Genomic DNA, 26663 nt, shown 5'->3' with positions numbered 1-26663 from the left:
GTGTTTTCCTAAAATCCGTCCACTGCCACCCTTCCATCTTTGGTCCAAAGGAGACCTGCTGCACACCTCATCCTCATCGTTGGTAGATGGGACAAGTTAAAAGCATTTAGAGCCACAATTCATTTCACAGCCTCAATACATCAAAGACAGCTTAATTAAAACACTTTCTGGGTAGAACAGGCCATATTGTATTGCAAAGATGTCTGCAGCCACATCCCAGTGAGATCTGGGCTGTTTACAAACCCCCCCCCCCCCCCCCCGTTCTTATTTTCATCTTTTGACCCAAAACAGAAAAAGCTCTAGAAGAAAACTACAATTACATTTATTGTCATATATTGTCTTATTTAGTCACGTTTGTGGCCCTGCTGTGCAAAACGATACGACGTTCCATCCATGTTCCTGCCTGAGGGGGCAACTCTGTCACGCTGCAAGCGCAGGAGGATTGGACCCAAGACGCAGAACATCACAACTCGAGGCAGGAGAGGTCGTTTAAATAAATAAAAAATCCTTTTATTAGGATGAGAACCGAAAAAAACAGACTATAGGACACGAGGTCAAAAATCTAAAGTTCTGTAGACAAAAACAAAAGCTCTCGCACGAGCCAGGATCTATAGTAACTAGAGGGGGACAAAAACAACGCTGACAAAAGACAATGGACCGACAAACACTGAGGGACAACACAGGGTTTTTAAACACAGAGGGAGGTAATCAGAGGAACAGGTGACAGGTGTGAGGAGTGAGAACTGGAGGGGAGACGGGTGCCATCAATAACCTAAATGGGGGAAAGAACTAAGCAGGAGGGAAGATAAACATAAACCTATAAAACACTGAATAACTAAACCTAAAGACTAAGAGCAATTATAAACAACTAATAATGGAGGAGGACTAATAAAAAATCAAATAGGAACTACCAGGGAGTGACTAGGGGGGAACATGAGGGAAGCCCAGAGAGAGCTGGGGACCAGAGGGACGCAGAACAAGACAAACACGGATCCTGGTTTCCTCACAGCTGTTCGGACTGAACCTGAAAATAAAAATCAGACATAAAATCTGAGATCTGCTCATTAGAACAGACCATTATGATTTCACACAGGTATGTGTCCAAACATCCCCTCTGTTTTATGGCTCCAGCTGCTTCATCCTGGGAGTGTGCAGGAATATTTGATGTGTTGTATGAATTTCCTCCTGGTTCTCTATCTGCTGAACGTTTGTTTTCACATTTTCACGTATTTCTGCCAAAACTAAACTCTGAAGACTCAAAACAGTAGCTGAGTTTCTTTCTCTTAGATCCCGGAAATATTTGAATGCCGTTACTGTTTTCCTAAATTATCCCCCAAACATTCCCGGTTAATGATTAAATCTGAGCTGAAAGTGCAGACTCACCACTTTGGAATCATTGTTTTCACAAGGAAATATTTTTAATTTCATTTTTAACTTTGTGAAAAGCTTTGCTAAGACATTTATGTTTTATTTTGTTTTTAGGTCCAAAAACTCTGTTTCAGATTAACGCTCCATCTGATCAGAGCTTTCCATGATTTGAGGTAGTTCTTCGTGCATCAGAGCAGAAAATGAAATGAATGAAATGAAAAACTTTATTTGTCCCAGGGAAGGGAAATTAGAGTTTCAGTACACACAATTCAAAGATCAGACATACATGGGCAAGACACATGACAAGAATTGGTGACTGTGGTCATTCGCAACTGAGCCGCGCTACCTTAATAGAGAGAAAAGGATAACATGAGGAATGGTACTTCACAGCTACTCTCCCCTCGGGAGGGCAGCTTTACTCTGCGAAAAAAACACCTCAACAGATAAGCAACAGATAACACAACACAACATCACAATATGAAGGCAGGGGGGGGGGGCTGGGATCCTGTTTCCCCCAGTGAGAGCAGCCATGTATGGCGCTCAGCCACTGTAGATCACAGGTGGGAGGGAGATCTTGGGAGGAACGCAGAGCACATTGACCCTGCAGGTTGATGACCTCGCTAGGCAGAAGTCCACAATCTGAAAGCGGGGGGTTCACAGCATCTGTCTGCATTCTTTCCTTCGTGGGGGTTGTTGTTGTTGGCATCTCGAAGGCTGCCTTGGCGTCAGATTTGGATAACAAGACTGTGTTTGGGTCAGGCAGAGATAATTTTCCTCTCTGCCTTCAGTCTGTAACTGATCATTCCAGTCCTTCAGTGAAGCCAATTAGGTTTTAAACATCTCCACACCGTCCGGTGACCCTCTCCGAGATGACATCCATTTTGCGCACTAACACCGGTAACACAGCTAGGACATTGTCCAGCTTACGATTCACCTCGAGTAACGTCCCATTCTGTGAGGTCTCCGCCCGGGCGGTGCTTTCCGTGGGTGCGGGTCACCCTCCAATTGCTCCCGTCTTCCCAAATTTCCAGAAAACCAGATATCCTCCCACTCCAATCAGAAGAAATCCAGTAATCATCAGGCCAAATATCCACATATCTTCGACGTCCTCAATGGACAGCTGAGAGAGACATACGATCCTCCACACCTTCCAGGAATCGAGCGCATATGCCGCTGCGTGTGTCCCTTGCGGGCAAGTGGGAGCCCCCTCCTCCGTTCTCTTCGTAGAAAAAATCTTATCAATCACGTTGAATGACCAATTAATTAAATCCATTTCTAAAAAATAGGGATTTCCAGAAGAAATGCAGAGAAGCTCTCTGTAGGCAGACAGGACAAAAAGCCTTGGGAAAAAAGATAAGGGAGCAAAGCAGAAGCGTCTGTACTCTGCGAGTGCCGGAAGAAAATGCCCACTTGTTTATGTTTTCTGTAAAATAATAAACACCTGTGAGCAACTAGATGAATGGGTGGTAAATGGCGTGTTTAGAGCCTCGTAAATGACGATGGGTTAAAACAAGAGCGTGTAATTACCATGATAGTTTCAATAAAATGTGCTGTGGTGGAGGGAGATGGTGCCGTGGTGGTTGGGTGGGCAGAATCACGATCCTGGTTCGTGGCACCAGAACACCTTCAGATTGGTTCTCCATCTGAGACCTGATGGGTCAACCTTCAGATTTCTGTGTTTTGCACCAGGCTAAAGACCAAAGATCATTTGCTGCTGTGGCCCCCAGACTCTGGAACTCTCTCCCCCTGAGCCTGAGATCAGTGGACTCAGTGGACTCCTTTAAAAAGCAGCTGAAGACTCACCTGTTCAAGCTGGCTTTTGTATGACCTTCTCCACCTCTCTCTCTTTATTCTGCTCTCCCCACCCATTCCACCTTCCTCAGGATCCACTGATTCCCCTCTTTCCTATTCACTCTCTCGCTTTCTTAACATTTTTTTAATCACAATTGCCTATTTTTGCTCGTTTTAAATATATTTTTCAACATTTTCTAAATGCTTTTTTATATTTTTACATTTTTTGTTTTTGTGAAGCGCCTTGTGATTTTTATCTTGAGAGGTGCTATAGAAATGATATTTTCTTCTTCTTCTTCTTCTAACCTTCTTGTTTGAGATGTTATTCATTTAGGTCTTGTCACTTTATTTTGAGACATGAGATTTTAAATCTATTACACAAATTACGGTATAATATCTGGTGAAAGTCTCAAGATGGCTCTTTGCTCATGAGGACAGTGGGAGGGGGCACTTGACTATTCCAGATGCTCTTATCATGCAGTGTTGGAGATCACCTTCCCATTCATCCAAGACCTTAGTCTATGGTTTTCTCTGATGTTCTCACTACTCCGAGTCTTTTAGTCTTGAGTGGTGCAGTTACCGAACCACACCGTGATGCGGTAAGCCAGGACGCTCTCCACCGTGCGCCTGCTGAAGGTGATGAGAATCAGAGGAAGGAAGTCGACTTGTCTCAGCCTCCGCAGAAGGAGAGACATCGCTGTGCCTTTCTCACTTTGGTTGATTTTACTGATCCAGGTTAGGTCATCAGAGCTCTTTGTAACCTGGTGGTGCTGACTGCCTCCACCTCTGACAGCGGTCTGATCCGAAGGTGTCCTCTTCAGCTCAACCACCTTCTCCTTGGTTTTCTCCACATTCAGGGACACCCCTTCCCTGTAAAGGCCCTGTTGTTGTAGCTGATGGTCATGTTGTGTTGTCTGATGTTGGGATCTGACTTTGCAGTGCAGTCGTGGGTGAGCAGCTTGACTTGCCATAGAAGTTAGGTGGGCGGAGCCAACTTAACATAGAACAAAACTAATATCTCCTGATTCCTTAAACAATTTTCTCTTTTTTGTTTTGTTTTTCAGATTTTTGTCGTCAACAGGAAGTGGCCGAAGCTGTGAGCTGTTTGCGGCTCAGCAGTGCCATGAAAACCTGAAGCCGCTGACCGGCGTGTGTCCAGCTGCAACCTGAAGACGTGTGTGTGTGTTGGTTCATACACACAATGCTGTGTTTGAAGCGCAGTGGAAAGCCAAGCAGCATGGTCGCATCATCCCTGTGTTTCCTGTGGGCCCTTTTAGGTGAGACACATGTTTGCTCTGACTTCAGTTTCAGTTAGAAAGTCTGAGTGTGATTAACTGAGAGCAGGATTGTGAAAGATGTGAGTTACACTAGTGGACGATGTGGGTGATAATGCAGCTTTGTGTGTGTTCAGTTTACCACCGGCTGATCTGGTTTGTTGTGGAGCAGAAAAAGTTCACGATGCTGCAGCACAAGTAGTCACAGTTTGCATCTGTTCTGCATTTTCTGCCTCTGTGTTTCCCATGAGAGGGTGAAGGAACATAAAAACATTCAACATGAACTTATTAATAAAATAATAATTTGTTTCATTCAAACTCCAGGACCTCGTGTACAAAGGGTATGCACGCTGGCGTGTGTTCAGATCTATGAATAATGAAACGTTCTGAGCCACGCGCCAAATTCATGTTTGCTCTACGCACGTTTCTGCAGCTGTGGGTCTGTTGGAGATGGTTAGTGGGCACTGCTAAACCTTTAATGTTGCAAAACCACGTCTTGTTCCAGAGATGAGTTGTAAAAAATGAATATGTCCATGTGTTGTTCCATAAAAGTCTATTAAAGCAGGAGCAAAGAGGAGCAGAACATCTCTTTAGCCTCATTAGAGGATATTCCAGACGAAGCCTTGTGAGGAGAGCCTGGATTAGAGGATTTTCTGAGACTACCTCATCGACAACATGATGTGGAGCCGTTAGCTCATTTGTTCAAGCTGGCTTTTGTATGACCTTCTTCACCACTCACATCCACACACTACCCATCCAACCACACTGGGATTTCCAGCATCGGGAACATTCCAGAGGAAGCCTTCGGGACTTGTCCGGTTGGTGTCATCTGGACTTCTAGGATGTCCAAGGAAGATCCTGCCTTTCTCTCCTCTGATTGGCCAGAAAGGCTCTACTACGATTGGCTATTTCATTTAGCAGCTGTCCTTGTTAAGTGTAGACTGTCCTCCTGCCACCAGCAGAAAGACGTTTTGAGGAGTTTTGTAAAGAAAATGTGAACTTAGCGCTATAAAAACCATTCTGTCCTGTTTTGTGAAACATTTTAGGTTTTACGTTTCATAAAAAACTAAAAACAAAAAACTTATGTGAATTTATAATCTTGTTGCATTTGTCAAACTGTTGGACTTCCTTTATATCTGTTGGTTCTCGAGCATTAGAGCACATAGGATAAACATGTGTGCCTTACCTGGGTATGAACTGTAATAAAACTGACCTTTTCTGCCCAGCTGTGTGCAGCTGCCACGTTGAGAGCAGGAGATTAGGACCCAAAATGCAGAACACCCAGAACGACACGAGGCAGAAGCAGACGTAAAATAAAAATTCCTTTTATTAGGATGGAGAAGAAAAATAAAATCCAAACGGGTATGAAGCCATGGCAAATATCTAAATCCTTGACGAAACCAAAAAAATCTCACTTTCTGAGCAGATAACTAGAGACCAGGTGGGGAAACAAAACAACGCTGACACAGACAATAGACCAACAGGACCGGGTTTTTAAACACAGAGGGAAGCAGTCAGGGGAACAGGTGACAGGTGTGAGGGATGAGGTCAAGAGGGAAGACAGGTGTCATATATAAACTAAATTGGGAAAGAACAAGCAGAGGGAAGATAAACCACAACCTATAAAACACTAAATAACTAAACCTAGAAACTAAGGGCAAAGACAAACAATTAATGACTAGAGGGGTGAGGATGACTAAGAGTGACTAGGAGGAAACATGAGGGAAGACTAGAGGGAGCTGGGGAACACAAGGACGCATGAGGGGAACGCAGAGGAAGAACAGGAGGGGGCTGGGGACCAAGGGGACACAGAACATGACAGCATCAGGTCGGTTTCTTTTGTAGAATAATGAAAACAGGTAAATAAAATAAAAAAAGGTCTAAATCATGATCAGCTTTAACTTAATTTTTGATTAAATGATGCACATTTAATCTGATGATGAGAGACGAGCTCTAACGTGTAAACAGCCTTGACCTATTAAAGTGAAGACATAGGATAGCCTCATAATTAAGTAATAAGATAACCCCAATAGAGCCAACAGGTACAAAGTCAGTCTACAGTGTGAGTAAATGCAACAACTTCACATTTGATGTTTTTCTGGTTCTTTTATGAAAGAAACCGAAACGGGTTTGTTGTAAAACAAGAAAGGATGTTTATTATAGCGATGAGTTCACATTTTCTTTAAAAAACTCCTCAAGGTCTGGCTGTAATCATAAAAACCTGCAGGTGAGAAAGGCCTTCCTTGGACATCCTGGGATTCCATATGATGTGTCCGGTTGACCCTGAGCTTACCCAATCCCACTGTGTGAGATGGAATTATTTCAGCAAGGTGGATCAAAATCCAGCCAAAGCCGGGTTTCCTGATGTGATTGTGGTTGTGCGTTAGAGGGACGGATGAAGAATCAGCAGTGGACCGCTGTGGTGAAGCAACGTGGCTTCTGGGTAGGAGGCAGCAGAGCATTTTAGAATAAAAGGTTAAAACAACTTTTTTTTTTTTTAAAGTTAGTTATCGCCACAAAAATGTCAACCAGGTATGGAAGCAGATCCTCTACGCTGCTGTTTTAATGAGAAGATGAGAAACAGCTGTGAGTGTAAGTAAGTAAATTTTATTTATGTAGCACTTATCGCAGACGTAGAATCACAAAAAGCTAAAACGTAGATCAAAACAAAATAAAACTGTCATAAAATCATAATGAAATAGATCAACATAAGAAAAATAAAGTCATAAAATTATAAAATATCATAAAACAAATGAAAGACGATCACAAATTTGAGTTGAAAATAAGAAAATAAAAGATTTATGTGAAAGCAGCTTTAAATAAAAGGGTCTTTAGATGTTTTTTAAAAGTGTCCAGTCTGTCGATGCTGCGTAAGGATAAAGGAAGATCATTCCAGAGTCGGGGTGCAACAGTCTGGAAGGAGCGATCACCTCGACTTTTATATCTGGTCTTTGGAACGTTCTGGTGGGTGGACCTGAGGGCTCAGGTTGGAGCATGAGGCTTTAACAGTTCAGTAATATAGGGAGGAGCTTGACCATGTAGAGCCTCGCTGCAGATTTCTGGACCAACTGAAGGCGGTCAAGGGCTTTTTTTTTTTGATAAAACATGTGAAGAGTGTGTTACAGTAATCTAGTCGGGAGGAAATAAAGGCACGGAGAACCATTTCAGGTTCATGTTTTGACACCAACCTTTGCAGTTTGGAGATATTTCTTAAGTGACAAAAACCAACTTTTTGAGTGGCCTCCAAGAGACATTGATTGGTCAAAAACACCCAAATTCCTTAAGTTTGTCTTGACGACAGAAGATAAATGACCAAGTTTTAAACTAATCAGGGGAACTGTGCTCTCAGGGGCAATGATCAGACATTCAGTCTTTTCAGAGTTTAACTGAAGGAAGTTTTCTTCTAGCCAGCTGGTGATAGCTGATGGACACTTGCAATTCAGACAGTTTATAAAACAGAATCCTTAAAGGAGCAGTACAGCTGAATGTCATCTGCATGTAGGTAATAAGAGGCATTATCATGGATCAATTATCTGTCAAAGAGGGTGTATATACAGTAGAAACAACAGGGGACCCAAAACAGAGCCTTGGGGTACCCCACAGAACAGATCGGTGAGGCGGGGAGAGGAAGCCCCGCCCTCACAGGTGACATAAACCAGCCAAAGAAGGTGACAGGTAACAAACTTCACCACAACACAGGAAGTGTTCAGCCCTCTGGGTTCGGTGGTTTTCAGTGTTTACAGTGATTGTGTCAGTCATGCGTACTGTCTCAGCCTTCTTCTGCTCATCTGCATTCACGTGTGTGTGTGTGTGTGTGTGTGTGTGTGTGTGTGTGTGTGTGTGTGTGTGTGTGTGTGTGTGTGTGTGTGTGTGTGTGTGTGTGTGTGTGTGTGTGTGTGTGTGTGTGTGTGTGTGTGTGTGCGCGCGCGCGTCCGTCCAACAGCGCTGCGCTGACGATGCACGCACAGAAGTTTTCCAGTTTCTCTTTATTCCTGCAGAAAAGGATCATAACTGCAGCATCTGTTTACAGCTGTTAGCATATTTAAATGTGGGCGTGTCAAGGGGGAGGAGTCTGGTTTTTCCTTGCATGTGAACAGGATGAACAAATTAAACGTGCTGGGATCTGGGGGTTTGGTTCCTCGCTTTCTGAACACGCCGTTTTCTTGATTTCAAGAGTTCACCATCAGTCTGGTGAAAACTCACACAAGCCTTCATACATAAAGCTCCATAGTTACAGCAAATGGAGGGAAAACATGTAAGTAACATGAAGCCAAGCAGAAACACATGTTTGGTGAAAAGCTCCTGGAGTTTGTAGCTTGGTCCGTTTGAGCCTTCTGAAGGACTTTACCATGCAGGTGGCCACCAACTGCTGCGCAGAGGAAGCCAAGAATCAGAAAAATGGCAGAGGTCTGGGTGGACTCGAGATTGAATGAATGTTTGGAAATTGTGAGGAGAATCATAAATTTACCAGAGAGAAAGAGCTGTCTGAAGACTGTTTCTGGTAGAACTCGGCGTTCCGGACCTGTGGAGGTTTATGGATGGATTTACAACCAGAGAGAAGAGTGTTTAGATGGATGAGATTCCTCATGAGGATCATCAGCTCCAACAAAACCTGCCATTACTTTCAGTTCCCATTTCTTCTGGACAATAGATAATTCTGTCATAATTCTAGTTGATCGCTTGTTTTCCATGGGTAACGGCGTGTTTGACTTTCTAATCGAGCCTCTTTCTTTAGCCATCTCCCTGCTTCTAAAGTTCAGGTTTTGCCTCCCGTGTCACCGACCTGATTAACCTTTGCTTCTAATGTCCTCCGTGGGTGTTTCAGGCTCCTCCAGCCGTGAAACAGGATTCCTGATTTCCCACAGGCTTGGATTCTCCTCACATCTCCTGCTTTTTTTTTTTTAATGGTTGACGTTCGGTCCTCCAGCTGCTGCTGGTTTCCATTTAGCAACAGAAACGCATAGAATCAGATGTTCTGTTTAATGACCTTTAATGGACATCTATAGAAGGACATGGAGACGCCAGAAGCTGCGTGTCTGAGTTTCAGACGGCACCGTGTTTCCTACATGTTAAAAACTTGTTGAGTGTTTCTGTGGCTGCTGTTTGTGTGACACAGGTGAGGACAGGTGAGTTTAGGCTTAGCTCAACAGAAACAGGATGACCCCCCCCCCTTTCCGGAACATCTGTAGTGTTTTAGGACTCCGACCACGGTAGGTCTGTACAGAAATGTAAATTGAGAACAAATATTTCAGGAAGGTTTCTGCACATCTTCAGATGATTATATCCCTGCAGCTGTGAGCAGCAGGATGCATTTGCTTCATGAAAGCTGTCTGCATGTCCAGTCCTTTCAGGACAATGTGATATTTCCATTAGTACCTACTCAACACGGCTCGATTTGTCTCTGCTCAGTGTCTGCCATCGTTGTGTCTGTGTGTGTGCTGAGTAGAAGTCCTTCAAACATAACGATACGAGACGGGCCCTGAGAATGTAATTTGTTTCTGACATCAGTGTCTGTTGGGACATTGACAAGGTCTTCCCAGCTCTTTCCTGATGATTCCTGACTCGTACCTTGTGCGTTCCTCGTCTTTTTCTCAGCTCCTGATTTAGATTTTTCTTCCAAAACTATTTTCTGGTTTTGAACCTCCTGAACCAACGATCTTGGAACATTTTGTTGTTTAGAATTCTCTCGCACAATCTTTTCCTGAATTGTGCAAATCCATAATCCTAATTTTTGAGCTCCCAAGCTCTTGGCACTTTCCCGCTTTGTTGACTTGCTCATTTGGTTCAAACAATCCCACCAGCATTGGTTAACAGAAGCCATCTGCTGCAGATCATTTTTACATCTTAAACAGAAACCTAAATGTCAGATTTAAAGGTGCGGTTCACAGAAAACAGTGGACCATCCAGGAAACAGCAGAGAACGTCTCGGCTAGTAGAAGCTAACTGTTAGCATTGGCAACTCCACCACACATCAGAAATCCTCCAGGCTTGTGTAGTTTGTGGAGATAAAGCATCAACGTTGCAGAGCAAATAGCCAGTGGTAGAGTTGTGTTGCCGTTAGCCAATTAGAGGAGAGATGTCAGCAAGTAAAACTCCAGATTCTGTCATCTGCAGCTCGGCTGTGATGTGGGTAACCGCTAGTTCCTGGAAATGGTGCACCAGCATTAATCACACTTTCTGATTCCGACAAACTGAGCTGAGAAGCTTTTTCAGATAGGGTCTAGGTGACTGCCATTATTTCCAGATGAAAATTTGTTTGGATTTCCAGCGACATTAGCGTGGAGTTGGATCACGGTGGGATGCTGATGTTGCTTCTGTAGTGCTGCTTCATGCGTCATCACCTTGTTGGCTTTTTCCCCTTTGTGGCCTTTGATCCCGTTCAGATTCACCAAAGTGTTTCTCACTTTTGTTTCACCTCCGCTGGTTCAAAGGTTTTCTGTCTCCCTTCAGCAGCAAACTGTTATCCGCTTGTCCTGGGAATGTGTGTCCACCTTGGACTGTTATCACTGAAGTGTGCTGGAGGACTTTTTGGTGTTTTTCTGCCTCTTTTAAACAGTTGTGATGGGATCCAGCTGTGCAGCAGCTCTGGGAAGGATGATCTGTTTTAAACATCACATACAGATTTAAATGTAGATTAGTACAGAAACAAATTTCTTTTATCAGTTTCTAAAAAATATCCAGAGTTTGTTGTTTTTATGGCCTTTGATCTGAATCCAAACAGAACCTTCCTGGACCACTGTTGGTTTTCTGCAGCCGAGTCCATGAGAGGGAATCCAACATCGCATGCACACACATGCACACATGCACACACATGCAAACACACACACACACACACACACACACACACACACACACACACACACACACGCACACGCACTTGCACAATCACACACATGCACACTCACGCACCCATGTACACACACGCAAGCACACACGTGCACACACACACGCTTGTGCATGCACACACACGTGTGCACACACACGCATGTGCATGCATGCACACACACACACACACACACACACACACACATGGAAACAAGCTTCTTAAATAGATTTATGTTGGTGAGCCTTTTTACTCTTATATCCTAAAGGTGGACGGATGCTGTTCGGTAAACTGATTGACCGGTTTGACTAAAACCCTTCTGCTGTTTAGGTTTTCTGTTGTGGGAATGTGGTAAATCCAGAGCATTTCTTTTTCAACACAATGAATGTTTTTACAAACTTTCTGTTAAGGTGGTCCAAAAGTGTCTGATGCAAGATTTGCTTCACTTTCCGTGGATCACGGGAATCTAGTTAGAATTCCCAGGAAGCATAGATAGAGCTGCCTTCGGGCTGATTGGGATTCATCAGCTTTTGGTTTCACTGATGAGCAACAGCTCCGGTATTCATGGATCTCCAGGCAGCAGGAGATACTTTAGATGTCTAATCATTAGTGTCAGAGGTCCTCGATCTGATTATCACTCGTTTCTGAGAGGCAAGAGGTTGGTGTGTGTGTGTGTGTGTGTGTGTGTGTGTGTGTGTGTGTGTGTGTGTGTGTGTGTGTGTGTGTGTGTGTGTGTGTGTGTGTGTGTGTGTGTGTGTGTGTGTGTGTGTGTGTGTGTGTGTGTGTGTGTGTGTGTGTGAGCATCATAAGATTTGAGGTACTGGATGACGAATGAGGCGGTCACTTCAGAACTAAACTAAAATGAGCAAATAAAATCTGTGCATACGCCTCAGGGTCTGTGAAGTCTGCGGTTCCTAAAGCTTTTAGCTTCTGTCCCACATGAGAGAGATGAGGACTTGTGTCTAATGCTGAGCAACTAAACAGCTTTATCAGAGCCTCTGTGTGTAGGGAACACGCCACAGAGACCCAAGGCTGCAGGACAGAACCCAAACAGCTCCCTCATCAGCGCATGGTCGTCTAGGACCACAGGGAAAGGCCTATAAACGCGAAAAGAACGAGGGAGTGAGCTAGCGTTGGCTTCTCTTTTGGTTAACATAAAAACACATCAGCAGAGGAGAGATGAGTTTTTAAAAGAATTTGCAGCTGGATGTGCAGAACGAGATGGAAACAAAGACCTTTGTGTTGCTGCCAGACCAGCAGATCCCAACCCTGGTCGTCAGGGGCCCCTAACCTGCTCCAACACACCTGATTTAATGGTTGAATCACCTGTTTAGCAGGTTATTGGGTTCTACAGAAGCCTGTTAATCAGCTAGTGATTACAATCAGGTGTGTTGAAGCAGAAAGACCTCTAGAACATCTGCTGGATGGAGGCCCGCAGGACCAGGGTCTGGCACACCTGTGCCAGGGGTTTTGCTTTAGATAAATCCTGTTTTTGCGACGTGCTTTCATGTAACGAGATGAGAAAACGTGGGCCAGATGCATTCCCTCTGTAAGACTTGCCCCCAAACAGTCCAGTCCAGTCCAGTATCTTGTGGGCGGGTTCTGACATAACCTTTGGCTCCAGACTCTAAAGCTCTGGCTCAGGTGTCACGTGTGGAGGATCTCAGCTGTATGTTGTGAACCAGAGAAAAGTATTTATTGCATTTCTCTGGTTCTGAAGGATCGGATCCAGGTACCAGTTTGTCCCATGTGTTGGTACATGCATCGTTTGAAGTGAACTTCATCTTTTCTTTGGAGAAACACTTCTTTATTTTTATTTTATTATTTTTTATGTTAACATAGATGTTAGAGGGGATTTCAGTCACCAGGCAGTTTTCCAATCACCCAAAGAGGGTTTTCACATTTTAGCCGTGGTGTTCTCTCCACTCAGGTATGATCCTGACCAGTTCTACCTGCTAGAAATCAGACTTTTCCAGTGGTATGAGACTTATGCCTCAGAAGCATCATTACAGGCCTTCTGGGCTGCTGCCTGTTTGACCAACCGATGTAGAATTAAAGATCGATCAAATCTAGACTGGCTTCCCGACCGATGCCTGGTCCTAGTTTCACCTCCTCAAAGCTGCTGCTGCTGCTGCAGTAAATCTGGAAATCTTCTGCAGTTACAAAAATGTGTTTATTTTAGTAATCGATCCAGATTCTCTACTTTAAAGGGACTTAACGGAGTTTTGAATTTTTATGCTTGCGATTGCCCCCTCAGGCCAAAAGCGTAACGGCAGCTTCAATAGTAGTAGGCTCGTGCACGAGGCGCGCATGCTGTACGTGCACACTCCTTAACAAAAATAACAGCTGAGACAGTCCCGTGTGTGTGTGTGTGTGTGTGGGGGGGGGGGGGGGGGGGGCAGAGGACAGGAGAACGCGCAGCTAATTAATTAAATAATTTGGTTCTGTACCTTTCTCTTGAGCACAGCCGACAAAGGTTTATGATGGGTCAGTCCTCCTGCATGCTCAGATCATTCCCTTCCCTTGCTTGAAAAATTGTTCCAAAATGAAAGTTGAACCCACATCTTTTTTTATCTGTGAATTCAACGCCGTTCGGCGAGTCTCAAATAAGAATTTGGGCGTCTTACTGTAAAAAAATATACCATTAATGTAAAAAAGAAACTCTAAATGAACTATGTTCACACCCAGAATCAAATGCAGGACATCTGCATGGGAGTCCGACGTCTTACTAGGTGAGCTAAAGCAACAGTGACATCCTTTATATCTGTAACATTTATATCCTTGATGACAGCTGAAACAACGTTCAAAGAACGGTTCGGAGCGAAAATGGCTATTTTGTTGCTAATTTGCAGGAAATATCCAGAAGAAAGTTCTACAGAAAGTAGCTAAGGGTCCTCAGAAATGTAGCTAGCTTTGTCACTAGGCGTTAGGAACAGCGACAAAGTGGCACTGCCTCTCTCTCTGCTGCTTAAGCTACGGATAGCAAATGCTACGGGCGATGCCTGAGCGTGAACGCGCATGAAGCAGCCTGCTCGACCCGAGCATCTTTTTCTGTGATTTTACAGAAAAACGGGCAATCACAGTAAAAGTGCCAGGGCTCATTCTACAGGACCAGGGCATTGCAGGAGAATGTATGAAGAAGAAATTTATGTTTTGGCTGTCAAACTTCCATAATGCCCGTTTAAACTCTGATGATGGCAACCTTCAGGTGTGTCAAAAGCTGTGAGGTTATTCCTCATTCTTTGGAGGTTTAACCTCTGTTACGCCACATCAGGTTTTTATAAGTAAAATTCCATCCAGGAACAGCCTGCTTCCATCCCCTGATTCAACTAATCTGACTGTACCTGAAGCGGACTCCGATGCCACAGCATCATTCGTTTGGCTCATATTTTCTTTTCCTACATGTGAACATCAGCGCCGGTCAGTTCTGCTTCCTTTTGAAGGTGTTGTTCATGTGATCAACAGTAAAACTTGAATTGTAAGTAAAGCCTGATATCTGCACACTAAAGCTGCTGCTGCCTGGTGCAAATTAAAGCCAGTTTTTCACATAAAACAGGATTATGGGGCTTTTCCTGCAAATTCTGCTGATGGATTTTCCTTTTGGAAGACTTGGCTGAGTGAGGCTGATGCTAGCTCACATCTTCTCTGTATTTGGGTTTGCATGTATCACATATTTTAATGGAACTAACTAAACAGTTTTTACTTCTAGAGGGCTGTAGATGATTTTTATGTGAATTTTGTGCTTAAATTAATAATTTACCTGCAGCAGGCCTCTTCCCCTCAGCTCACCTTCACATAGCCCCTCCCCTTCACCCTTGTTCTCAGTTACGTGTGGCGCACAGAAACCTAAGTTTCAGTATTCTAGCAGCCAAAGATGAACAAATTCTGCCAGGAAGCCTCAGCTTCGGCTGGTCTTCGTTTTATTTCACCATAGTACACACTGTAAGTGCGCAGCTAAATGTTTAAAACTTCTTGGTTCTGCGGTTTTGGGACACCGTGACATGAATGATGGTCTAAAATGATGCGATGAATATTATAATTTGAACAGCTGATAATTTTACCTGATTCTGAATGTGAGACAACTTTGGGAGGAGTTTGAGAACTGTGAAGTTGATTTTAAACAACTCACAGCTGCTCTTGATGAACATAACATCTATGATAGCTTCCAGTCAGGTTTTCGTAGAGCTCGTTCCACCAAAACAGCTCTTCTTAGGGTCTAATGACCTTCTGACCCACAGTGATGCAGGGGAGGGTTCTGTTCTGGTCCTGCTGGACCTGACTGCAGCTTTTGATACTGTTGACCATCACCTGCTGGGGCTGAGAGACGGGGTAGGCCTATCAGGAACTACTCTGGAGTGGTTATCCTCTTATCTTTCTGAGTGTTCCTTCTCTGTGGCCGTCTCCGAGTTTAGGTCCTCCACCACTACTCTCACCCATGGTGTCCCACAAGGTTCTGTGCTGGGGCCCCTACTCTTCCTCCTCTGCTTCCTCTTCAGCACATCCTGAGCTCCTTTAAAGAAACCTACCATCTTTAAGCAGATGACATCCAACTGTACATCTCCTTTAAGCCACCTGTGACCCCCCCCCCCCCCCCCCCCCCCCCGTGACCCCACAGAATGAAATGTGAAGGCCAAAGAGGGTTTTAAAGACGAGGATTCCCACCTGAGCTGAAGATCTCAGTCCCTTTTTTTCCCAGCTGTGTTGTTTGTGTTCAGCTACGGAGCAACCTGGACATCCAGGACAACATCAGCAGGTTTCTTTAATCTGAGAAGTTTATTTTCCCACCGCAGCACTAAAGAGAGGAGCTGCAGGACTCCTGCCTGCCGACCAGACTCACCTGGAGCTGTCGACCCCACCTACCACCACCTCCTCACCAACCGGCTGTTTGCTCCAGCGTAGCTCACTCTGCTCAGAAGGAGCAGATAGTAGGAGGATGCTCACGTGATGCAAAAGACGAATGCATTTGTTTGTTCCTAAACTGAAACGTCCAATTCAGCACAACGCCACATGAAACGTTTCTAGTTGAGGTTTAACTATAACCAGTCACCGATTATTACTATCCACTGATAATCACACCTTCTGAAAATGGCTCCAGGAGTTTCTGCAGAAATGGATCCGGTTTACTTGGTGGAGTTTGTTGCATGCACAAGGAATCTGACTCCAGTTTCACTTTGCTGTTGGACCAAAACAAACATAAATGTTGAACGACAAAGTGAGGACTTGAGTAAACACAAACGGACATGAAAAATGGGTCAAGCGGTTGAAGGCTTCAGTACTTGTTTGTGTTTGATTCCCGATGGCCCGACTTTTATGTGTTGTGGTTTTGGTGTGCAGCAGGGATCTGTAGCACCATGGGGAGGCGTCGGGGGTCACAGGTGGTTTAACGAGAGAGGAAAACCTTTTCTAAATGGAAAACAGCCCTTGTTACACACCTGTGCATAAAATCGTAACATAGTTTGCTATTTTTAAATAGAAAAAATGTCTAACTTTTTCCTCCCACAAGATGATTTTGTCCCTCGGACCACCTTGCCTGAGATGATGAGATGAGGGGGTTGTTTGTGTTTTATGTGGGTGACAGCTGCAGCGTGTCTGAGGGACAGAGAGGATCTGAGGCTTCTGCAGGAGTCGTGGGACGTTGCTAGATCAAGTTTGGGTTAGAAGGGCTGGAGCTTGGTGACTCAGACCCAGTCATGCTGCAGAGTTTGGAGACTGAGGTAAATCTCTACATTTAAGCTTTCCTGAAAAGTGTTGGTGACATGGGTCAGAGCCGTTTCGTGGATTATGGAGGAAGGACAAGTCTTTATTTTTCCGTTTAACGTTTAAGTCGTCACAAACGGAGTTCTGAGATGCAAATGAAAAATTCCTTCATTTTCCTGAACGAGATGACGATTGAGTTTCCCTTCGTGAGGCGGCAGCAGCAGCCTCGGTTCTCTCTGACGTCACTTCCAGGGATCTTCAGTGGTTCCGCAAAAGCAAAACAATTTAAAAACTGTTAAAACCAGAATCAGGAAAATGCCCCTCAGCTGACTGAGCTGAGAACGGCTTCATGAGGATTTCTGGCATTTTTAGATGTTATAATAAAATCGAGAAACTGGACCGTTTCAGGTCTTCAGGAACGTGACTGAAGCTGGCCTAACTCCGTCTCAGACGTACAGCTTTAACTGTTTTAATCTGCAAATCGATCTTTGAAGCCTTTTTTCTGAAGCGTGAACGTGCACAGCTCCAAGTGTGGCAACTTCCTGCTTTGGCCGGTCATCATTCCCACCTCAGATGGGACACACATGCTCACAGCTTTGTGTGGAAATGATTTTCAGTTTTCATTTCCATTTCCTACGTGGCACCAGCTTTTTACACTAAGCCATTTATTATAATGAGACATGACTCTTGTGCTTGTGTGGTTTATGTTAATGACCTAAAGTAGGAATTCTGCTGGGAATTTGTTTGCTCAGTAAAAGATGGGAGTTGTCTGATGCTTTCCCAAAGTGCTGAAATAACCTCTGAGTGACAGTTTCCTAGTTGTCTGACACAGCCGCTGGTTCCGATTGTGTAGAGGATTATCCTAAAAACACAGCTGACCATCTGGAACCCATCTGCCTCGGATCTGCTCGTGGATAAAAACAGTTTCAACAGTTTCTAATTTAGCGGATCCGTGTGAGGAAAAGAGGCTTCCTCACAAGTTTTCCTTGGTTTAGGGTTGCTCTGCGGGCAGGATAGGGATTATACATGGATCACACAAAGGATTCCCTCTCCTAAAGCTATCTCTGCTCCTGAAAACAAACGACTGCCAGAGACTGTTCCCATTGTGGGTTAAGGATGGACCCAATCCCATCCCGGGATGTCAGAAACTTCCCAAACACATTTTTACCTTTTAGGAAAGTTTAGACACCAACTTTTTAACATCAGAGACAAAAAGTAAAACTAAAATCTGTAATAAAAGCGACCGTAAAAAAGAAAAGTCCCTGTTAACATGATGTTGGTGGTTTTAATAGCATAGGGACTAAAATGTGCTCTACCTGCCAGTTAAAGGTAAACCAGATGGCTTTTATAGGTATTTTAATGAAGTTTGTGTCATTTTACATTTAGATTCAGACGTAAACTTGTTGGAATCATTTCCATATTTATTTATTTTTCATTTCTGTGCCCCACCAACGCTTTTACCGTGAAGCAAAAGCTGATGTAAAAAGCAGAGCTGCTGTTTTATGAACCGTTCTCAGAAACCGTCCAGCCTGGTTTCAGAACAACTCATTCTGACGGCGCTTTGATTGATAATAAAAGTTTGATTTATTTAGATAAAAGTTTCAAGACTTTTCTGTCCAGACTCTGATTTATCTTAATTATAGCAGAACCAGATGCTGATGGAAACACATGAAAGGCTCGTGCACAGACTCTGCGAGTCTGGGTTTGAAACGACACGCTCTGAGGCGGCGGTGACAGTCCTGATCGCATGTCTCTGCTGTCGCTGCAGGCTTGTATGCGATGGCTCCTGTACTGATGGCGTCGACGCCGGCCGCCATGTGCACGCCCCTGAAGACGCTCAACGACAGCTTGAGCCACAGGCGACGTTACATGGTGAGAGGAGGTTTAATGTGTCAATTTAACGTTGTTTCCCAGCTGTGTTTTTTTATAAATGGGTTTTTCGACTCTGGTAAATCCGTAATCGTTAAAAACATCAAAGGGAAATTTTAGGTTTTTTTTAAACGTTACAGATAAATTCACTGATGACCTTTTTCTTGAATGTGGTTTGTCTCTTCCAGAAGCACAACTTCCCCATAAACTACTCCATTCGAGTTTATCGTGAGGAGATCTTCAAACTGTCAACTATCAGCAGAATGGTAGGAGTCACAAGGCTTTCTCCTTTAGCCTCAAGTTTTCATGTTCCGGTCAAGTAATGTGAAGAAAATGTCATTCTGAAGCTTTATGCCAACAGTCTCTCTCTTTTCCTTTAGAGGTTAAAGGTGGAGGGTTTGGATGAGCTGGTCCTACAGAGGCTGTGGTTTCAGGTCAACCAGGGTGTTCTAAAAAAGGTAAACGTTGTGTATTTGATATCAGATGTCAACCATCCATCCATTTTCTGAACCCGCTTTGTCCATGTACGGTTGTGTGTGTGTGTGTGTGGGGGGGGGGGGGCTATCTCCAGCGGTCAGGCGGGGTACACCCTGGACAGAGAGCCAGTCCATCGCAGGGCAACACAGAGACACATAGGACAAACAAACACACACACACACACACCTAAAGACAATTTAGACAGACCAATTAACTTAACAGTCATGTTTTTGGACTGTGGGAGGAAGCCGGAGAACCCGGAGAGAACCCACGCATGCACAGGGAGAACATGCAAACTCCATGCAGAAAGATCCCAGGCCGGGAAGCGAACCCAGGACCTTCGTGCTGCAAGGCAACAGCTCTAACCACTGCGACTGCGCAGCCTGATATCAGATGTGATCGATAAATGATCGTGATCAGTGTGATCGCCTTAATGAATGCTGCTCCGGAGCATACAGGCGCGTGTTGACTCGAGGAGGAAGAACATTAAAACGTGAAACACTCAGGGCGACCCATTAGAAAACATGATTTTCCAGTGTTCTACGCCTTTAAACATCCTGATTGAAACATCTCTGCGTGGCAGCGTACACCTCACCCCCCACCCCGCCCCCACGCTCACCTGCAAGAGTTGGATTCGTGTTTTTCTTCTGGGAATTCTGACATCAGATAAAAGTGAAAGCTCTGTGTGATTATCCTTACCCCCCAGCTCTTGTTCGAACAGGCTATGTCAGACAAGTCATATTTCCATTTGCTGTGAAATCATTAACATTTCTAATAAACAACATCCCACATTTCATCACCAAATCTAATACAGGTGTTTAGAGCCTCAAACACCAGTCAGCTGCAGCACATCTGTCCAGCTGGGAGCCGTCAGGCATCGGTGAAGTTTTAACTTCACTAAATTTATTGGCCTTTGTTTTTTTAATTCTTGCACTCGAGTGAACTCGGTTGCAAAACTGACGTTTCTGTGGGAAATGAAACTTTTCATTCAACCTGAAAATTCACACGAGGAAGTTCCTGTTACCTTATAAGGAGATTTGATTTCATCAGGGATGTCAGGACCGACCCAAACACATATTGATTATTATCAGACCGGTTTTCACTTCTGCACACCAACCAATCAGAAGGAAGCCATGTTTTTATAAACTAAGGCTTGCATCAGGAACTCGCAGCTTCAGCGACGGCTGGGTTCTCCGTTTCAACTCTTTAGTCTCAGGGTCTCATTCTAGTTTTGAAAGATCTAGAGTCCTCAAGACAACTTTAAGAGGAGGCTGAGGACAAACTCGTTCTCATCGTCAGATTCAAGGACCAAACAGCGATACTAAAGTACACGGTGGTGCAAACAGCAGTTGGCATTCATTTGCATCTGATAGCGGCACAACGTGGGGGGTAGAACAGGTCGGGGAGAAGGGAAAGTTCCTCGGAGTCATCTACATGTCTGATTGAATGAAAAACAAAGCTACCCTCATAATCTGAACCAGAGCAATCCTGCTCCAAGATGCAAACGAGGACCACGTCTTCCTCAGAGTCAATAAATAAACTCATTTGTCTGCTGATTCCAGTCCTTTATGTATGGCGCGGTATGGGGGCCAAAATTAAGACTACTGCCCAGCAGCAGGAGGCTATATAAAATCTGAAGCAAACTACCGACCTGATTAATAATAAGCTGGCACCGGTAACTGAGAGGCTGGCGCTGCTTACTGAGGAATAGCACTTTTACCGACATTACTAGATACGTTGGTCATTGACTGGTTCACACACTCCCTCTGCTGTCTATTAGCATGGATAGGCTAGCGTTAGCCTGCACGGGCAGGTGTTAGCATTGGAGAGGCTAGCCATTAGCATGCCTAGGCTGGCCACTAGCTGACTAGTGACTCTCCGAGACAATGAGACATGCTAATGGCTAGCCTCTCCGATGCTAATGCCAGCCTATCCATGCTTAAAGTCCATCAAGGGGGTAGGAAATCCAGCTAGTGGCATGCCTAGGCACGCTAATGGCTAGCCTCTCCAATGCTAACACCAGCCCGTCCAGGCTAACGCTAGCCTATCCATGCTAATAGACAGCAGAGGGAGTGTGTGAACCAGTCAATGAGGGCTGCTAGTCCCTAGCGTATCTAGTAGTAACGCTGGTAAAGGTGCTATTCCTCAGTAAGCAGCGCCAGCCTCTCAGTTACCGGCGCCAGCTTATCATTAATCAGATCAGCAGTTTGCTTCGGAATGTATATAGCCTCCTGCTGCTGGGCAGTAGTCTTAATTTTGGCCCCCACACCGCGCCATATTTATGTTCATTACTACAAAAGAGTATGTGCATGACGGCATTAATCCACATGCAGCCACGTTGTTTTCCCATGTGACCTGGCCAGATATGAGACTTGGTGCAAAAGTGTCTTCTACCAATTCAACGTGATTCCAAGTGAAATGTGTGTTTTCTAGTTTTGTGTCTCCAGCAGCAGCTCAGTGAGATGGGTTCCCAAACCAAGCACACTATTTTTCTTTCTGTTATGAACGAGTCATTGCGTTATGAATGCTACGAACTAAAAAGGAGTTGATGTTTCAGATCATCCGGGTTTTGCCTGAGAGACATCCTTCCCGCTCGTACTCAGCAGAGCTGGAGAGACGCTTCAGAGATGCCGAGGGCGTCTTTGTTCAGTCGCATCCTGCTGAGGTGGGTAAAACCAACTTCTTCTCCCATTTGGCTCAAAGCTCAAAGTCTCCCATGAAGTTGTTGATTCTGTTCATGGTGGGAAACATGGTGGAGGTGAAGGAGACTGAAGGAAGTTCTGTTCTATTTTAATGTCTGTGTCCTGGTGTCGCCACACAGCGCCGGCGGCGACGTAATGAGTCAGAACACCAGGACTGGAAGTCCTCAGATGTTGTGACTTACGGTTAAAATAATTTGGTTGAACACTGTCAGTACTGAGGAGAAACAGACGATCTGTTGTGTCCCACCTCGCCCCGCTTGGGTCTGATGAGCACCGACTTCAGACTCGTGAGCTCAGATTATTTAACTATTTTATCTTTTCACAAAGAGCGACAGCAGGAAAAAAACATAAAACTTAAAAATGATTTTAAACTTCAGGTTCCTTCAGCAGGATAATTTTTTAGTGGAACAATTCTTTTTATTCATGCCACAGCATCAATAAAACATTCCCACACCTGGTTGGTATTGGGAGTTTTTTTTCCCTGAATCTTCATTAGAAAATGGGATTTCAAATTAACACGGGTTATCTTCGTCTGGCCCTGAACCAGCTTGACTGATTGAGCTATTTGTTTACAGATCCAATGGTCCGTCCTGGCTCTCATGGATGTCTTTTGTCCCCAGATGTTCCAGCAAGAGCTTCCAGAGAAGATCCAGGACATTTGGGACCAGTTAACAGAAGAGCCCGACAGAGTGTTGGAGTCCAGCTGGAGATTTGCTTCTCCCAAGTCCCTGGTGGACAGCTTGTGCCGCACCATGTTCTGCCTCTTCAGCGACTGCTTTGTCCACCCAGGCGCTCAGCAGGACTGTGAGTTCCACACCTGAGATGTTTCACTGAAAGCTGAAGAAGAACGTAAAAGTGTTTCCACATGGAGTTCTGCAGCTTTTTCTGCATAAATCAAATTGAGCGTCAGACTAGATGTAACGATCAGAGTTCATCTGGCAGTAAAACCCATTCAGGCATTTTTTTATTATTATTTTTTTTTTTGGTTTTTGGGGCTCGGTTATGTTGTGAAAGTGCTTCTCGGGCTTGTGATCAAAGATCAGTCGGTACTTTGATGCTTTAGGTCGTGCTGCAACTTTAGCCAAACCATCTGAGCGCATTTAGCCTCTACAGATTCCCGCACAGCTGTATTAATCTGTAACCTGACAAGTTGGACAGTTTGAAGAAAACCTGGAAAGCTGACACTGGACAGTGTTTAGAAAACAGGTGCAGGTATTTAAAAAAACACAGAGTCAATGATTAATCACAGTCATCGACCAATCAGGGGGAATTACCAGAAGCAGCCTTGACACACTGGGTTTGTGGTCTTGTGGGATGCAGATATGGCTGTTTTTAGAGGATCTGGGGTCATCCCTCCTCAGGATGTGAGGCACTTCCTGTTTAAGAGGCCCTGATATGATCTCATGTGGCAGGATTCATCAGAAGTGTTGTGCTCTACTACCGTTTTGTGGCTTTAATCTGGCCTGACAGGCCCTGTAGGAAGGATTTAAAGAGGATAACTGATATCCGAGCAAGACTCCCTGGAGTTTCTGCTCTCCACACTCACACGATGTGGCCGGCAGATTGCTTTGATAGCTGACAGAGGAGAAGGAGCTCAGGGGACTTTTATTAACACGGGGTGACAACTAAACATCGAACGTGCTCAAATTGGTTTTGCATGTGGTCTATTGTGGTGATTTGCTGCTACGGGGAGGCTGTAACAGTCCGGCTTCCGATTGGACCCGAGACATGCACAGCAACCCAGTGATGATTAAAAAGTTTCATTTTAAACCGTCAATGGGAGCGGAGCGTGCAGCGGGTTTAGCTGGTGGCTCCAGTCAGAGCACTCTGACTGGTCTGTAGCAGACGCGGCACAGCTCATGAATTTCGGGACATCCAGTAAACAACGTCGTAGGGTGTTTTCCAGGGTTCTCTGAAGGTGGACGCCACAGGTGTGGGTTTACTGACAGCCAATCAGCAGGCTTGAGCGAGTGGGTGTGAACTGAGAGGAACTGGAGATCGAAGCATCCGCAGAGCTCCGCTGTGGGGAGAATACAGCTGCCTGGAAATCAGGAATTTATGTCAGCTGCTCATGGAGCTTTAAGCTGAGAGCTTATCGCTGCACGGAGGGAAGAAACTGTTAAACGGAGGTCCGGTTACAGGAGGAATGCATGTGGGCGTGGCCAGAGCTGCAGACAGGTATGACAGGAGCAGAACAGGCTGTTAAAGTTCATGACCCGAGTTAGGGTCAGGAACATGGTTGAACCCTCTCGAGGGATCTGTCTGAACATGACAGCCCGTCAGCGTGAGGATGTGATGCTGCACAGCGTCTGCTGCGTGAGGCCTGAACACCTGGCGAACACGCGGCTCCTGGTGCTGTCTGCAGACGTGTTCTGCTGCCTGTTGTCTCACGTGGGTGAAATTCTAGGTCAGATCCTAATCTTCTAAATGCTGAGTACCCTGAAGCGTAAGGAGCTTTTAAAGAAAGCTATAAAATATCTTTTTTATTTCAGCTTTGGGGGTCAGCTGGATTTAGAACACCTGGTGTCAGGTAAAACAAAACCCTCCTAGAAAGCTACAGAATAGAAAAGAATAGACTTAGTTGATCCCACAGTGGGGAAATTCACTTGTTTCGGCAGCACCAGCACTTAGGAGAATAATTTGAAGATGAATAATAACAAGGTACATGTATTTATACACATTGGCGGTGATCTAGTATCGTAACCTTTGACCACTATTATTAGAAAACTTATAATAGAAAAAGAAGCGTTTTAGTTGGTTTTCAACTAGGAGACCCAGGAGATGAGGTTTGGAGCTCCAACATCCAGAAGGAGCTCAGAGGTGAGTCGCTGCTCCTCCTCATCAAAAGGAGTTGGCTGAGGTGGTTCTGATTAGGGGGCAGACCCAGAACTCTCTGGTCTGGAACTCCTTGGGAACTCTGGGAAATGGGTGGTCTCGCTCCCAATCATGGATGGAGATCAAACATTCCACTGGAAGGGTGTGAGGAGTCGCCAACAACTCTGATCCATCAAATTTAACAAATATCCTTCAAAATGGTGTTCACTGAGTTCCCAGTAACACATGGCTGATACGGATGTGAAGGCAATAAGATGAATCAAGACCAGAAGGCAACAATAAACCTTTGATAAATATTCCCAGCAGATTTGTCTTTCACTCTCTGACATTAAAGTTTTCATCATCCATCCTTTTCCTCTGTTTTTCAGACTGCGGAGTTTCCCATTTGGGGAGAGGCAATAAAACGTCCATCCAAAAGGCCGAGAAGAGGCCAGCAGAGTGACGTTTCCTTGTTGGTCCCTCCCAGAGATTAGGAATAACATCTCTGTTCCGACTAGAGAGGTCATCATGAAAGATCATCAAGTTGTTCTCAAACGGAGCCAAAACTGTCGTGTTGACTCAAAACCTTGGCACGGCTCGACCGGCCAAAGATGAAGACACAAAAATGATGCTCGTTTGTACTTTGTGAGCATCTGGACTTTCTGTCTAACCGACATGCTGAAGACTCGAGAAGACGCTCCGATACTTGGGAATTTCCACTTCTGACAGTCAGGACAGCGGATGCGCGTCCATCTTCATGACGTCTGAAACTGATGGCGTGTTTCTGGTAACTTGTCTCTAAAAAATGCGTAAATATTTGTTTATTAGCAGAACAGAAGACAGATTCTTAAAAAGGAGCTTCAGCTGAACGTTGAACAAGAGACTTTGTCAAGTCGCTAAACATCTCATTATTTATAGAAACTTTTACACGCGTGCTCAAACGATTAGACGCTGTCTTAAAGTTTATTTATATCTTTTGTTTGTGTTTTCGTCCAAGCTTTCCATTCGCCCAAAAACGTTTTTATCAGACTTTTCAAGTTTGATTTAAGAGTTCCTGAGTTTTTATGGCACTGATCAAATCATTATAAGAAAAACACATTTATACATTTATTATGAGTTCTTATTAACATGCATCTTATAAAACATGGTGGTAATAGTAATATGTGGTACTTCATATCTGTATTTCCTGTCTTAAATTGTGTCTTAATTACACTTTTGTTCATTTTATTTTTGCAAATCAAATCCAAGAAGACGGCCATGGAGAGAAAACAGCCATGTGCACACGCCATAAGGAACTGCTGAGGAACTGTGGTATGTCCACAACAGCAGCATACATAATTTATAAATAACCTCAGAAATATTTATTTTAATAAATTAAAAGCTTTTATGACAGCAGGATTTTTTATATAATACCTAAAGTATCCAGAGTTCACGTTTTAAAGAGACTGGAGACTCCAGTTTATGTCAAGCGGCAGCAGATATGCACTTCTGAGTGGTGAAAAAATTAATGACCATTTAAAATGAGAGACCAACTGATTAGGCTCAATTTTCTACTTGATCGATGAGTCACACACGAACATCCTGATATAAAAGTAAAGAATGACTGCTACAGAAGCCTGGATGTCCATGTAGAAAAGAAGAAAGCATAAAAATGAGCTTAAAGAGCTGATTCTGTAAAACACAGCTGCTCGGGGAAAATGTAGGATGGTGCAATAGAAAAAACACGGGAAAACACCATTTTCTCATGTGTGCCATACTGTCGGTGTGTTTTGCCTTTGTTCTGCCACCTTTGCACTGACCTTTTAAAACTCCACAAAATCCTTTTTGTTACATTTGTGATGATTTGTT

General features: G+C 44.3%; 1 protein-coding gene across 1 annotated transcript in view; it reads left to right on the top strand.

Moving 5' to 3' along the window:
* Positions 1–25408, top strand: part of il34 (interleukin 34) — a 32788-nt gene extending 7380 nt beyond the window's left edge. The window contains exons 2-8 of the mRNA XM_015965139.3: positions 4224–4436; positions 18722–18825; positions 19011–19088; positions 19203–19280; positions 21857–21964; positions 22622–22805; positions 25205–25408. Of these exons, the coding sequence (XP_015820625.1) occupies positions 4361–4436; positions 18722–18825; positions 19011–19088; positions 19203–19280; positions 21857–21964; positions 22622–22805; positions 25205–25278 (702 nt within the window). The 5' untranslated portion in view covers positions 4224–4360 and the 3' untranslated portion in view covers positions 25279–25408. The remainder of the gene's footprint in view (positions 1–4223; positions 4437–18721; positions 18826–19010; positions 19089–19202; positions 19281–21856; positions 21965–22621; positions 22806–25204) is intronic.
* Positions 25409–26663: the final 1255 nt, after the last annotated feature.

The sequence above is a fragment of the Nothobranchius furzeri genome, chromosome 4 (assembly GCF_043380555.1).
Source record: "Nothobranchius furzeri strain GRZ-AD chromosome 4, NfurGRZ-RIMD1, whole genome shotgun sequence".
NCBI lineage: Eukaryota > Metazoa > Chordata > Actinopteri > Cyprinodontiformes > Nothobranchiidae > Nothobranchius > Nothobranchius furzeri.
This window is presented reverse-complemented; position numbering and strand designations above follow the sequence as displayed.